General features: G+C 32.1%; 2 protein-coding genes and 1 pseudogene across 4 annotated transcripts in view; all 3 read right to left on the bottom strand.

The window, feature by feature from the left end:
- Window positions 1-2,938: 2,938 nt before the first annotated feature.
- Window positions 2,939-5,095, bottom strand: LOC141620785 (auxin transporter protein 1-like; annotated as a pseudogene).
- A 2,850-nt stretch (window positions 5,096-7,945) lies between these two features.
- LOC141618359 (heavy metal-associated isoprenylated plant protein 12-like) lies at window positions 7,946-9,798 on the bottom strand. 2 transcript variants are annotated; one of them, XM_074435460.1, is made up of 4 exons: window positions 9,678-9,798; window positions 9,604-9,643; window positions 9,268-9,343; window positions 7,946-8,680 (listed from the first exon to the last, which is right to left on the bottom strand). In XM_074435460.1, the coding sequence occupies exons 2-4, from the start codon at window positions 9,607-9,609 to the stop codon at window positions 8,388-8,390; spliced, it is 375 nt and encodes a 124-aa protein (XP_074291561.1). In that variant the 5' UTR covers window positions 9,610-9,643; window positions 9,678-9,798; the 3' UTR covers window positions 7,946-8,387. The 2 variants fall into 2 exon arrangements, with proteins under 2 accessions (XP_074291561.1, XP_074291560.1); XM_074435459.1 differs by having other exon boundaries at window positions 9,604-9,792.
- Window positions 9,799-11,713: 1,915 nt separating this feature from the next.
- LOC141618356 (heavy metal-associated isoprenylated plant protein 39-like) overlaps window positions 11,714-16,318 on the bottom strand; it is a 29,408-nt gene continuing 24,803 nt past the window's right edge. Inside the window, exons 1-3 of one of the 2 annotated variants that reach the window (XM_074435455.1) lie at window positions 13,031-13,317; window positions 12,693-12,768; window positions 11,714-12,432 (exon numbers count right to left, since the gene is read on the bottom strand). In XM_074435455.1, coding sequence (XP_074291556.1) covers window positions 12,107-12,432; window positions 12,693-12,768; window positions 13,031-13,036 — 408 coding nt within the window. In that variant the 5' untranslated portion in view covers window positions 13,037-13,317 and the 3' untranslated portion in view covers window positions 11,714-12,106. Of the gene's footprint in view, window positions 12,433-12,692; window positions 12,769-13,030; window positions 13,318-16,318 lie in introns of those variants that run through there. The other variant, XM_074435456.1, reaches the window with a different exon arrangement.

Raw genomic sequence — 16,318 nt, 5'->3', positions numbered from 1 at the left:
TACCATATCTTTTTTTCTCTCTTTTCAATTAATGGCCTAATCTAGGGATTAGATTAATCCAACCTTATAAAAACACTATGATGGGAATTACTTTTAAGTGAACCATGTAAAGAGAATTCGACGGATCTGTTTCTTTATATCTATGTACCATTCTCATTACCTTCATAATATTTTGTACACGAAGCAGACATCATCTCAAATAACCTTACCTATAGGGCTCGATTAGGTTCTTCAAGATATCTTCACTGTATAAGATCAATTAGTGGGTCTAATAATGCGATCAACAGAATAAGATTGCAGTACAGAAGTTTTGGCCAAATTAATATTACTAAATGCAAGAACGGAATAAAAGGAAGCTATCATGTCAAACACAAATCAAATGAAATACTGGGAAATACAATTTGTCTACAAATGCAATTTTCATTTAGTTGCCGTTACCTCTCAAAGTATATTAAAATGAATATTAGGTATATGGAGCAATTAAGCACAAAAAAAAAATGACAACTAAGCATTGTACTTATTTTGCACGGGATTTTCCTATACTCTGTAATAGTTAGCAACTATCAATATAAGTTCAAAGGAGTAAGTACTTATTCATATCAACGACCTTGTAAACTATATTAACTCACATGCTTTTGAATAAATTAATGTATTTTGTATTTGTGACTAAATAGTACTATGGTAGTGCGATAGTTATAAACTTATGATACATTTACCTTAAGTTGTTACCCTATTGCTATTGCTGGCTTGCTGCACAAAACTGTACTTACCAAAGTGAAGCAGGTGACCTTTCGATGCAACCAAATGTTACTAATATGGTTGTAGCGGAGCGATTTTCCCTTATCCTAAGCAGCTCAGCTACGCCGTAGCTGTACACAGTTCTGCAGACCGTAGATTCTGCACTTACATAAACAGGGATGAGTACGAACGAAAAATTGGAGAGCTTGACATAAAGATGTTGGAAAATAAAGAGCTCAGATCAGAATACTTTCGAAGCTGAGAAAATACAAACCTATTTCGAATACTTCTTTGAAGATATTGGTCACTGTTGATGGCTCCTTAACCACCATATTTCTTCTCATCCGAATTCAATATCATCATTCATCTGCGCCACAAATGTAGTGATTACAATAACAAATAAATACATAAACATAACCGAGGTACAACGATTTTGGGGTACAATAAGAAATCAAACCCAAAAGTTAGAATTCCGCTAGATTTCTGCAAATTATACTAAATTTTATCTTTATAGAGATTTGATTAAATAACGCAATTTTTTTAATATATTACAATTACAAATCATAACCGAGGTACAACGATTTTGGGGTCGGAATTAAATGTAAAATACAATACAATAGTAAAGCAATAAACAAATTTCTACATACTACTGTCTACTGCCTAAGCCATTACAGTTTGCATTGCTTCAACAAACCAAAAGATAAGATGAAACCAGTTTTAGACAAAACAGCATTGAGCATCCCTTACCTTACAAAGATCTCTTCCTTTCTGAGTTCTTCCAGCTCCCTCACATATCGAAAACGACGAAGTTTTGCTCCTTGCATACTTCTTTGCCAGCCATTCATGTGGAGGCAATCTAGGGTCATCTACAGCATCATCATCGACGTCATTATCGTCACTTTCGTCTACAGCATGATTAGGTTGATGACTGTCATCCTTCCTTTTTGGACTTTTTCCGTAAATCTTGGACCAGTCAGTTATAAAACCCCCAATTCATAAATTCAGTTGTAAAACATAAAAAAAAAAAAAAAAAAAAAAAAAAAAAAAAAAAAAAAAAAAAAAATAATCATTGATTGTTCCATACGGAGTTCTAACTTTTGGGTTTGATTTCTTTTATTTGAATAAAAAAAGCAAGCTCCAAGTTTCTCTAATGGTTTTCAATCGTTGTCTCTTGTTCAATCTCCATTTTCTCTGGGATTCTATCTTCACAACACATATTTTCTGAATTTTTCAAGTTTCTTCCTTTACAATATGAGATTTTTTTTGAGGATTTTTGAATGTCCGTGAATTTGACAGATTCTCGTATTGGAGTTTTTCATCTGAAAATTGGGATTGTTGGAGATCTGAAAGTTAGAGAGTATTAGAGATGGTTGTGAATTGAAATTTTGTTTTGAGAGAATTGATCAGTCGAGATAGTGATGGTAGGAGGGTAGGTAGAAGTTTTAAGAGTTTTTTTTTGTGAACTGTGAAAATTTTTCTGGAAAATTGTACTCCGTTACTCGGTAGCAGTAACTTGGGTATTGGGATGAAAATGTTCTAGACCATTTTACCTTTTCATTTTCTACTAAATAATTAAGTTGACATGGTAATGGTGTTAGTTTTGATTGGCTGAGAAAAACTGAAATGGTGAGAGTAAAGGAGAGGCCTTGTAGAGTACTTTTCTGAAATATGGTTGCGCCACGTCAGCGGTTTTACAAGATTCTTTTATATATACTAGTGTAACACCCGTGAAAATTCACGGGGTTGTTTTAAATTTTTGAAAATTAGATTTATTTGCTAAATTTGTAAATCAAATGTATCATGGACTCACGGTTTATCTAATTATTATAAAATATAAATATATAAATTAGTACAACTTATGTATCATGGACTCAATCAAAACTGTTGTACCAACTTATAGCTACCCCAAAAACATACGACAAAGCAGAAGGTCCCTAAATTCCACCAATTAACGTATTCGTAATGAATCACTATTTAATCTTCGAACCTTAGACGTGTTATTTATACAGAATAAGTTTATCATCCCAGTAACTGTAATAAACTATAATAGTAAATCGGTAAAATTTACTCGTATATACCTTACAAAAAAAAAGTAAAACATATGACTGAGACAAAGGGAGTAACTATTAAGCATCAAAGAACACACATCATAAGCTATACATTGTTCTAATATTGAAAGAAAATGGGCAATCAACTGTACCTACACTTGTGATACATCAGGGACATTAGGTGTAGTCACATGATAGATTTTGAAAAATTTAATGTTCTCAAATGTCGGTTTTGTTTCTGCACTCATCTCCTCTAATGCTTTCTTTCGAGCTTCCCTTGCCTGCAAAGATAGGAAACCTTACTATACTTCAGAAAAACAAATTATCATGTCAGGAAACCATACTAATATAAATTAGTTGATGACACAAAAACTCAAGTAGGGCAATTTATATCTTACACATATGAAGACACCTAAATTAGTTGATGGATAGTAATTTAATGGTGTAGCAAATGCCAAGGGAAAGAAGATGAAAGGTGGATTAATACACTATAAATGTTGTCATGCTTATATTGTCTTAGAATACGGTAGTTTTAAACTTTAGATATTGTAACGTTGTCCCGTAAAACCCATGAAATCAGAAAATATTGTGCCTTTTGTATGTTCAAAGTTACATGATTAACTAAAAAAACGAATAAAGGGAGGATAAAATTAGCAGAAAATATTAATCGTAATGTAGATTTATATTACAGCTAGTATCCGATTGTCTCAACTTATAAAAGCGAAATAAAATCAAGTCGCATTATAAGGTCGTCAAAAAATTTCATACTCGAGAATCTACAACCCAAGCCAATAACATACACATATACAGAATTATAAGGTTTCTGTATCGTATTCTGCATTTTGTACGCAACAATATTAGAGGATACCTTCCAAACAACATCTGTAGTAATAATAAAAGGCGAACAAATGACTTAGACGGAGTTAATGGGCCGAGAGAAAATCAAGAACCAAGTAAAGAACGGTACCTTACGGGCTTGGGCAGATTTAAAAGTGAGCATGTGAGCTGAAGTAGGCAAGATGTAGACAGTGAAACTGACTAAAAACGCCCCAACAGTAGAGTTAATCGGCCCGAAGAAAGGGAAGATAATTGCCAAGAACAATATCGGTATAACCACCGGTATCCGAACCAAAACTCTTAAGCTTAAGCTCTTTGTATTATGCACTCCCAATGCTTTTTCCCACACATGGAACAGAGGATTGCATGCAAATCCAAATGTTACGAACTGTCAATTCAAAATAACAGCTGTTAATAATGTGACTTATGTTTACATTTCGGAAATTTCACATAATAATCCCGAGTTTTGACACTGTTCAAGCCTCCAAGGGTAAATGTTCATGTAGTGATCAGTCGGAGGCAAATAAAAGTATTTAAAATTTAGAATGCATAAACTTGGATGAACTGCAAACCTGATGGATGAGAATCAAGATGACTGCACAATCCCGAAAGTGTAGAGAATATTGGTAGCTCCAGTGAAGTAGAGTTCCAGATTGTTTGGACCAGAGTGGATCACACCTGGGTCATGTAAATCAGGACTGCATATGCAAATTAAACATAACCAACAACAACATTACCCCGGCCATTATTTTAAGTCATAAGACCGTTGATAGTTGATTGGGCCTCAACCGTCACCATTAGGTTTTGATAGAGATGGTCTTCTCACAGTTAGGAAATACTCGTAAAATATATAATTACCTGGCCATGAATAAGAGCAACAATGGTCAAGTACCAAGCGAAGTAAGTAGTCATTCCCGTGTAGAGGGCGACCAAAGTCGGTAGTTGTGGAAAGACGGAATAAATACAGTGGTAGCGCAACACGCCCCAAAAATGTATGTCCATGTCCTATTGTCTAAATGATCGTTTACGTAGTATATCTTGCTGCAAACAAACCAGATAAACACTGTCATTAATCTGCAAATCGGAATGGTTCAATTACAGAAATTTATGTTAAGCAAAGATTAACGAACCTAGCACAACCTATAAGTTGTATGACGGATCCAAACAGCAAGAACGTGCAATTGACAACCAATCCTAATAATTTCCATTTCGGCCCTAGTAGACCACCTAACACTTCATACCACTGAAATCCAACAGAATAACAACCGACTTCAGTTACATTTATTCATCGCGAAAACTTCTGCTTTGTCGTATGGATACGACTGTCGGATTCAAGACCCTTAGACGTGTAATAAACTTTAATAGTAAATCGGTAAAATTTTCTCGCTTATCTCGGTCTGACTCGACTCGGTACCTACACAATTAAATGAAAAGAGCATTACCAAAATTCCAAAACCCATATGAAATGACATTAATTGAAATACTCATTCAACTATTGTGCTAGTTCATCACAAAATATGAAATAATAACTGATCATTCTGACAGAGAAGACTGAAAGATGAGATCTTGAGAATAAGGAAATGAGAAAATGAAATAAAAAATACTTCGTAGAGAAACAACAGTGAAAGGAAATGAATGGGTGGCCTTACACGATGACACGATGATACACATAATATCCGACCATCAAATTGAAGGGCAAAATAGTCTGATTGGAAATAAACCCAGTGTATAAGGACGTCTCTTGACCCACCATCTCGATCTTCATCCCTAAAATTATTCGTAATTGGAAACAATAGTCAATTAACCACAACACAGAATGGGGGCAAATTATCAGTAACGGCTATTAAGTGAACCAAAAATAACTCAAATCATTCCTCAATAATATAAAGTTAATAATACAGATAATCAAAACCTTGAAAAAGATGAAGATGAAATCAACGAATGTCACAAAATGTTAAAAAATGTCAACATAGAAGTCATTCAGAGAAATTTGAAAGTGATGGAGTTAGTAAGCGAACTAAAGCTCTAGATGATTAAAAATGGCGGAAATTGAAGGAAAGGGTAAAGATTATCATCTGTCATGGCTGACAATCTGCCATAGAGCTCTCTTTCGAGGTTGTTCTGGTCAAGAGATGTTTAAATTTTAAACATGAGACCAGAACGTGTCAATTTCACCATCAAAATTAAGAAAACGATAACAGTTTGAATCAGCGGCGTCGATTGGTCTCTGCGGAAGCCAATTTGCAAATAGAGGTGTTTATTGTCTTCTTTGGAGTTGTAGGGTGAACGAAGTGGAGATTGAGGCTATGAAAGTTGTTTGTGTGCGACATTTGATTACTCAAGTGATTGTTCTAAGTGGCAAAGATTGGGGTGGTTTGACGGTGGTGTAGGTTATTCTTAGAGTTGTACTATGCAATCTAAGGTTGGGGGAGATAATAATTAAATTACAGAGTAAATGAATAAGATAGGGAAGAGGGGAAGGAAAAGTAATGGACATGGGAAATAGAGAAGATAGGGAAGAGGAGAAGGAAAAGTAATGGACATGAGAAATAGAGATGAAAGAGTAATGGACGATTATGCCCCTAATTTTTTACTGCCAGTTTAATCTTGTGAGTTGATGGACTATTTTTTTTTTTTTTGCTGATGTGGCCATATTGCAAAACCGTGATTGGCTCAAACAAAACTGATTTTGTGAGGTTGAATGTGAGGGTTGCATTACCTTAATTCTCAAAGGAGATTGTGCCACCTCAGCTTTTTATCAAAATTCTTTTATATATATAATGATAATGATTATTTTATGCTCATTTGTTTTGCTCTCCATACAATTACAAATTTACAAACGACATCATTCTTCATTTATGTCATTTTTAATGTTACCATTTTAGATAACTTCATTTATTAATGTAAACAAACAATTGCATAACTAGTTTAGACCCCGTGCATATAATGCACGGTATTTAAAGTTTAATATTTTTATAAAATTATTTATATAATATTAATACCTTATAATTGTTTACATTTGTCATCATTATATTTTGTTTCAATAAATAAAAGTTAGAATTTAAAATTAGCTAAGAGAATTGAGTCATTAGTTAAAATATATTCTGATGAAAATATTTTTATAGCATAAAACTAATGAGTTTCAATTTATATTTTTTTTTTCAATTTTCTTTGTCACGAAAGTAATAACAACGATCGTTTTATACAGAATATGGGTCAACTCATCATCTAATAATAAGATTAATAAAGATTTAGCAATTTATTATAGTTTTATATCTAATTTTTTATTTTAATTAAAATAATATAGTTTAGAGTTTAATGAAAATAATATAATTTGATGAAAAGATTAAATTTAATGAAAATATAATAGATGAATTAAATTGTAGCAATTGTTAGTTTCCTTATTTAGTGAATTGACATAAGTATAATTCGTTTCCTTTTTTGAGAATATGCTTTTTGGCGGGAAAATGATAGAATTCGCCTATTCATTTAGTAAATAGGGGATGAGAACATATTACTTTATTAGACATTACAATATGATCGCCATTTTTGTTAATATGTTACCATTTCAGATAAGTTATAGTTAGTAATACATCTTAATTTAAAGTTTCTAAATGGTAACATACTAAATTTCACAAGTTGTTTTGTATATTGTGCAATATGTTTACATTTGTTACATAGAAATAAATCATACACAAAACAAAACAATTAACTTGAAAATGGTCGCATATTATTTTTTGGTACTTATTTACCCTATTTTTAATATGTGACCATTTGAAGAGCATAAATAACCATTTCGATTTACTAATATGTTTTGGGGTTAATAAAGTAAACTCGGAAAATATGGTCACAAATATTTATGAAATGGTAACATCTTTTAGTTTGTTACATGTTCAGTTAATTGATTAATATGTTATCACTTAAATAGCATAAGTAACTAACAGATAAAAATGGTTTTGAGCAAGGAAGAATAAATTGCATGAGTGAATCTTTGGATTTAATGGTTGTTTGGAATATGAGAAAATAAATAAAACGTTTTTAAATTTATGGTACTGGTGTGGAATGAATATGTTTTTTGGGACTCACATATAATTTATTTTTTAAATTTGCAATGTCCACATCTAGTCATTTCAGTGTCCCTATTCTCTTTTGCTGCCTAATTTGGTTTTACCATATAAGTTTTTCCGTATTCACACAGTATGATATTGACCCGACCCGTCTTATCCTTAAGACGGATAGTGTTGGTCTTAAGGGAGACTTATTGATAAAAAAAAAACAAAATCAATACTTAACAAAAGCATAACCGTACGTAACAATTCATATCTACAGGGTAAGAATTATTGCTCATAAAATTTTACATGACAATCAAACGACCATTCAAATATCTTAAAAATGAGATTCCTTCTATAATGACTAGAAATATTCTCCATTACACAGTACAACTTAAAATCACATCCGACTAACACTTCTAACTACAATTCTACACCGTACCCTTAATCAAAGAGTTAAGGGAAGGGAAAATAAATAATTATAAAAATAATCTTATGCAATAATTCTACAAAACTCTAATCAGTAATCACCATCACCTATAACTACAACTATATCATATCAAAACGTGTTTAAGGCGGCCGTTTTACGGTACTTTTGGTAAAACGGCCTTCATTTACTAAAATAGGCAAAAAAAACTTGGTAACTACTTTATAAATATATTTACGTAAAGTAATACGGTTTTATAATAAATTAATGTAATCATAGTGGCTTTAATCAACAAATAACACAGGCATTTGGGTCTTCTTCAATGCTTTTAGCATAGTAGGGAATAGGAGGATAACCCTGGACATATCCGGTCACCTTATGGGCCGGATATACGTATTCCAGTTTCTTCGGTTCATCTTTCTTGGGCTCTTCTTTTTTCTTCTCGGGTTCTTTCACCGGCCCGACTGAAACAATTTGCGTATTGTAAACTTTCCTCAATTTGCTAACGATTGTCACGGCGTCTATGTCCCCTGTTAAGGTCAATTTCCTCTCCTTCATGTCCATTGATATTGAGTCGATCCCTGCATATTCATTTATTCAATTCAAATAATTAGATGTCGGAATTTGAATATATATATACTTCCTCCATTCAACTCCACTCTACCAATTTCTTTTTTCAACACTATTCACAAGTTCACATTCAATTTCAATTTTCTCTCAATACATAAGTGAAAATATATTCATGTGGGATCTTGTTTGATTCGTATTTATGAGTACATTATAAATATCTAACTTTTATAATTTTTGCAAATACATTGCTAATGATATTTACTGCGTAAAACACGCGTTGGCAAACGTGAAAAAGTAAAGTGGTAGAGTGGAGTTGAATGGAGGAAGTATATATATATCGAATAGGGTAAAATTGCGTACATATAATTATAGTAGCCTAGTAAGTAATAAGCACATTCCTGCATGATTTATTGCATTACTAGTTTGATCCCTAGGCTTTGCTTTAATATTGTTACCAATTCGTTGGTAAATGTATCTATAGTGAGCGATCTAATCGTAATTTAGTGTAAAACTGGTTTATATTATAAGATTTATTTACGATAATATAATTGGCACATTAGAAAATCAACCAAATAAAGAATGAAAGATGAATGCATACCAAAAAGTGATGAAACCATCTTCATAGCCTTTTGCTTGGACTTCTCATCATGGACATCCAATTGTAGGATCACTTTCTGAAAAAAGGAAAAATAAATATAAGGGGTCAGTTAAGTATGGAGTATAAATAAATGTACGTATGTATTACTCGATATAAATGTATACAATTAAGGAAATGAAACAGATGAAGTAAACAGATCAAACATTAGCTAAACGTAACACAAAAGTAGGTACAATGATTCGAGTTAACAAATGATCATAATATTAATGTTGTATAGCAAAGGGGCTCAATCACCGCTTTCGCGTTTTTACAAGAATAGAAGTAAAGGGGTGTTACCTTCATTGTTTGAAAAGGGGATTGGATGATCTAAAAAGTTGAGATTATTTCTTGAGTAGAAGTGCAAAAAAGTTATTATATTAAAAGAAGAGGAAATAAGGGGGATTTATTTAGCTTGAAATGTAAGTACTACTCTTTGATTGATGAGTGAAGTGAAGAAATGTGTGAAGGAGAGTATTTATGGACAGAATTATTGTGTCAAGCACGAAACTTTCTGAGGACCAAGTCAGCTTAGTACAGCTTGAGAGTACATACAAACCCTAATTAAACGTCGTCATTTTTCGGAGCGATGTGTGTGTTGGTATTAGAACCCTCCATCGCTTCAGGTCGGATTTAGGTTGAGTCAAACGTTACGGCGTATCTTAAACTGTTGAGGTCGTTCATTACGTGAATATCCTTTACGAAATGGTTTATATGTACTTTTTTTTTTACAAGGATGGAAAATTAGGTCGTTTTTTTTATAATAGGACCGATCATCTCATCATTTTGATAGAGTATTCGACTGTCAATTTACCGCAAATAAAAAAATAGAACATAATTATCCCAAAGTGCGCTTAAGGACAATATGATTAACATTAATAACACAAACTCTTGTTTAAAATGAACATACCTATTTTGTTATCTTAACTTAAAACGAATCAAATAAGTAAATGTGATATAAACAAAATGTATTCAGATTTCAAGTTAGCAAAAAACTTGTTATATCTAATCATGAGCGTTATTAACTTTATTTAAAATCTTAAAAATGAATATACCTGTCACCCGTCTCAAAAAATAGTTGCTTTCTTAACAATAATCTTTTTCAATTATTGAACAGAATTACACATCTCAATTTTGCAAGACCCTTGACCATATCAAGTCAATGGGTAGTTCTTGTTTTCGTTTGTTTTCTACTTTTCTTCCGAAGTTGCTTGTTTAGTGTTTACTCCTATCCAAGAACTTTCGCAAATAGAGAGCTGTCAGTTCATAAATGGATGAGTGCGAATGAAATGTGTCACTTGTCATTACTTGTATGACACAGATTTGAGGAGGGTTTCTCTCCATTTTCTATTTTAAGAAATGGAGAGGTCATTTCTTTTCGATAATCCAGATCGTATTCTGATATCATCGAACGGCTCAAAATTAATGGGTAAAAATAAAGGGATAATGAGGTTTTGTGGAAAAAATATTATTAAATAAGTTTAAGAGAGGAAATGGAAAGAAAGAAATAGAGATGATCCATTTTGGAGTTATATAAGCCGTTTTATATGAAACAAAGGGTAGCCAACTTAAACTTAATATTCATATATGGCTAATAAATGATTTGGACTTAAGAAATGCCGTCTTTCTACTACAGTTACTTCCGCTTGTAATTTTAGCTCCGTTACTTCCGTTTCTAGTAGTTTAGGGGTATCTTATTCCCCTATGTTTGTATGGTAATTAGTTTTGTTCTGCTTGGTTGTAATCGTATAGTATGTAATCTCCTTTTTTAATAGTTTATATAAAATAGTACACGTTTGTCTAAAAAAAAAAAATTGGACTCAATTAATGATTTCTTAGAGGGATATCTCATCCTTATTTGCCCTATATAGCTATTAGCTCCTTACACAATCCTCGCTTCATCTTTTATTCTAGAATATCTCAATTTGTTAATAAGAAAAATCACTATTTAAAGCTCTATTTGGTAAAACTAACCGAAAATGTAACTGAAACTTGAAAAGGAAGTTGAAAATTAAGACTTGAAAAAATACCCGATTTTTATTAAAAGTGTTTGTGAAATTAGGTGAAAAGTTAGCTGATATTTGGTTAGATGACATAAAAGGACTTGGTTTATTAATTCGGAAATGCATTCTCAAACAAAATCTAAGAATCGAAGTTTGTTTGATTTACTATACGAATTTAGAAATATAAAATGCTGAGGTCTCTTCTTGTGTGTATGTTTGGGCATTGTTCCACTTCGATAAATTTAGAGTGAGGAGACTAATTTATAAATTAGTAGATTACTCCTTTTATCACCAATTAATTTTAGAATAAAACTTCACTTATTTGTAACAATTCATATCTACAGGGTAAGAATTACCGCTTATAAAAGTTTACATGACAATCAAACGACCATTCAGAATTTCAGATATCTTAAAAATGAGATTCCTTTTATAATGACGAAAAATATTCTCCATTACAGAGTACAACTTAAAATCACATCCGACTAACACTTCTAACTTCAATTCTACGCCGTACCCTTAATCAAGAGTTAAGGAAGGGAAAATAAATAATTATAAAAATAATCTTATGCAATAATTCGACAAAATTCTAATTAGTAATCACTAATCAGTAATCACCATCCCCTATAGCTACAACTATATCATATCAAAACGCGTTTAAGGCCGTTTTACAGTACTTTTGGTAAAATGGCCTACATTTACTAAAACAATAGGTAAGAAAAACCTTAGTAACTACTTTATAAATATATTTACGTAAAGTAATACGGTTTTATAATAAATTAATGTAATCATAGTGGCTTTAATCAACAAATAACACATGCATTTGGGTCTTCTTCAATGCTTTTAGCATAGTAGGGAATAGTAGGATAACCCTGGACATATCCGGTCATCATCTTATGGGCCGGATATATGTATTCGAGTTTCTTCGGTTCATCTTTCTTCGGCTCATCTTTTTTCGGTTCATCTTTCTTTGGCTCTTCTTTTTTCTTCTCGGGTTCTTTCACCGGCCCGACTGAAACAATTTGCGTATTGTAAACTTTCCTCAATTTGCTAACGATTGTCACGGCGTCTATGTCCCCTGTTAAGGTCAATTTCCTTTCCTTCATGTCCATTGATATTGAGTCTATCCCTGCAGATTTATTTATTCAATTCATATAATTTTAGATGTCGGAATTTTAATATATATCGACTAGGGTAAAATTGCGTACATATAATTAATTATAGGGCCTAGTAAGCACGTTCCTACATGATTTATTGCATTACTAGTTCGCTCCCTAGGCTCTGCTTTAATATTGTTATCAATTCGTTGGTAAATGTATTTATAGTGAGCGATCTAATCGTAATTTAGTGTAAAACTGGTTTATATAAAAATGAAAGATGAATGCATACCAAAAAGTGATGAAACCATCTTCATAGCCTTTTGCTTGGACTTCTCATCATGGACATCCAATTGTAGGATCACTTTCTGAAAAAAAGGGAAAATAATTATATTGGGTCAGTTAAGTATAAATAAATGTATGTATGTACTACTCGATATAAATGTATACAATTAAATGAAACAGATGAAGTAAGCAGATCAAACATTAGCTAAATGTAGCACAAAAGTAGATATAATGATTTGAGTTAACAAATGATCATCATAATATTAATGTTGTACAGTAAAGGGGGATCAATCACCGCTTTTGCGTTTTTACAAGAATAGAAGTAAAGTCGTAAAGGGGTGTTACCTTCATTGTTTGAAGAGGGGATTGGATGATCTAAAAGTTGAGATTATTTCTCGAGTAGAAGTGCAAAAAAGTTATATTAAAAGAAGAGGAAATAAGGGGTAATACCATTTTGTGAGACAAAATGCCCATTTGGGTGATAGTGGGAGGCACATGGGGGTGTCCCCACCTTGTCCCCTCTATTTGTTTTGTGAGTGTAACTACCCGTTTCAATATTCGACCCGTCTTAAGCAAGACCAACTCAAGGGGGAAATATTGAGCTTGAAATGTAAGTACTACTCTTTGATTGATGAGTGAAGTGAAGAAATGTGTGAAGGAGAGTATTTATGGACACAATTATTGTGTCGTCAAGCACGAAACTTTCTGAGGACCAAGTCAGCTTAGTACAGCTTGAGAGTACATACAAACCCAAATAAAACGTCGTCATTTTACGGAGCGATGTGTGTGTTGGTATTAGAACCCTCAATCGCTACTTCAGGTCGGATTTAGGTTGAGTCAAACGTTACGGCGTATCTTAAATTGTTGGGTTCGTTCATTACGTGAATATCCTTTACGAAATGATTTATATGTACGGAGTACTTTTTTTTTTACAAGGATGAAAAATTAGGTTGTTTTTTTATAATAGGACCAATCATGCATCTCATCATTTTGGATGAGTAGCCGTCTGTCAATTTACCGCAAATAAAAAAAATAATCGTAGAACATAATTATCCCAAAGTGCGGTTAAGGACAAATATTAACGTTAATAACACAAACTCTTGTTTAAAAAGAACATACTCCTACCTATCTTGTTGTCTTACACTTAAAATTGATCAAATAAGTAAATGTCATAAAAAAGCCAGAATGTGTTTACACTAGCAAAATTCTTGTTATATCTAATTTATGTAAGTCAATGTTAACTTTTGTTTTTAATCTTAAAAACGGATATACCCGTCAAAAAAAATACGTGCTTCCTTAACAAGAATATTTTTCAATTATTGAACAGAATTACAGATCTCAATTTTGCAAGACCCTTGACTAATCAAATATTTAAAGACGACTTTCAAGTCAACTAGTATAACAACCGTGAAAATTCACGGGATTGTTTTTAATTTTTAGAAATTAAATCTATTTATTAAATTTTGAAAATACGGAGTATGTCTTTATATATTCGGATTTGCATTGGTGCCTAAACCCGCTAAGCATACATGCATCTTATGTTTACCTTTTAATTTACGTTGAAGTGATTAAATAATACATTGACCATTTACATTGCATATTTTAAATTATAATTAAGAAAATATATGAACCTGAATACCTGATATATTTACATTCACTCCCTGCCACCATTACTATTTTGCAAGACCCTTGACCAATCAAATATTTAAAGACGACTTTCAAGTCAATGGGTAGTTCTTGTTTCCGTTTGTTTTCTTTCTACTTTTCTTCCGAAGTTGCTTGTTTAGTGCTTACTCTTCTCCAAGAACTTTCGCAAATAGAGAGCTGTCAGTTAATAAATGGATGAGTGCGAATGAAATGTGTCACTTGTCATTACTTCTATGACACAGATTTGTATAAGCCGTTAACAACTTAATATTCATATATGGCTAATAAATGATTTGGACTCAATTAATTAATGAGATGATCATCACAAATGTGATATCCTAGCACTTTCATATTAAAGTACAAGTTTGTTTTAATGATTTCTTTGAGGGATATCTCATCTTTATTTGCCCTATATATAGCTATTAGCTCCTTACACAATCGTCGCTTCATTTTTATTCTAGAATATCTCAATTTGTTAATAAGAAAAATCTCTATTTAAAGCTTTGTTTGGTAAAACTAACCAAAAATGTAACTAAAACTTGAAAAGGTAGCTGAAAATTAAGACCTGAAAAAATACCCGATTTTTATTAAAACTGTTTGGAAAATTAGCTGAAAAGTTAGCTAATACTCCGTATTTGGTTAGATGACATAAAAGGACTTGGTTTATTAATTCGGAAATGCATTGTTAAACAAAACCTAAGAATCGAATTTTGTTTGATTTACTATACGAATTTAGAAATATAAATGTTGAGGTCTCTTCTTATGTGTATGTTTGGGCATTGTTCCACTTCGATAAATTTAATTCGTAATTAAGTAGTTACTTCTAAAACATTGTTTAAGAGGTGTACTCCGTAGTTTTTAGAACTTTTTTAAAAAATTTACATTTTTTTTGGATGACGAGGGAACCCACGGCCGCTACCTTCGTGCGCACTTGGTAAACCCTCGGGTATACGTGATAGCCTGCAAACCCGATTTTGCTTTTGGAGAGGCTTGAACCTGAATCTCCTGGGAATTTCACCCAAGTTTTAACCACTAGACTCCACCCTTGCGGACAATTTACATTGTGTTAACTGTACCATTATGATCTAATATAAAACTGTTTAAATTGTGAATGCACATCCTCCCTCTATTGCACAATAAGATTTACTAATTTTGGTGCTCAGCTTCCTTGTCCAAACTACCTCTATTTACCATTTAAATTTATTATCTATGAAATAAAACTATGTTAAACTTGCTTAACGCATACATTTACCATTTATAATATATTTTCCTATGACATGTCTTGAAATTCTGATGAAATGAAAAATTATCAACAGATATATTCGCTACTCGCGCTGTTAATATTATTATTTTCACGACATCCCTTGTTAATACTATTACGTTTACTATTTATGTCGTTACTATTATTTCTTTAACATTCCCGTTAGTTATATCAAACTTATATATTTAAATAAATAAAATTATTTCTTTAAATCGATTGGTTAGCTAATTATTCATACGTTTTCCCGTTGTTACAACAGTTACTTTCACTACATTCATTGTTACTACTGTTACTTTCACTACTCCCCCAGATATTATTGTTATTTTCACTACTCCTACATTAATAGTGTTACTTTCACTACTCTCATTGTTGTTACTATTACTTTCATGCATCACTCTGGCTACTAATTTTTTTTTTTTTTTTTTTGGTACACAAGAGGGGCAAAGCACCGATAAGAACGAAATTGACTAGTAACTAAACGGGAAAAAGTAACCCATAACAAATCCTCTCTAAGAATGGTACAAAGGCCTTCTGGCTACTATTATTGTTACTTTATTACTACTCATTACAATCATATTCACTACATCCAATGTTGCTACATATTTTCACTATCTACTACTAATAGCGTTACTTTTGTACTTTCACAATTTTACAAGAATATTTTATTAAAATAAATATATTTAAATATTTACATTAAACATTGTGTTATTTAACTTTATCAAAAA

Source organism: Silene latifolia, chromosome X (assembly GCF_048544455.1).
Source record: "Silene latifolia isolate original U9 population chromosome X, ASM4854445v1, whole genome shotgun sequence".
NCBI lineage: Eukaryota > Viridiplantae > Streptophyta > Magnoliopsida > Caryophyllales > Caryophyllaceae > Silene > Silene latifolia.
Note: the sequence above shows the minus strand (reverse complement) of the source record. Positions and strands in the feature narration are given on the sequence as shown.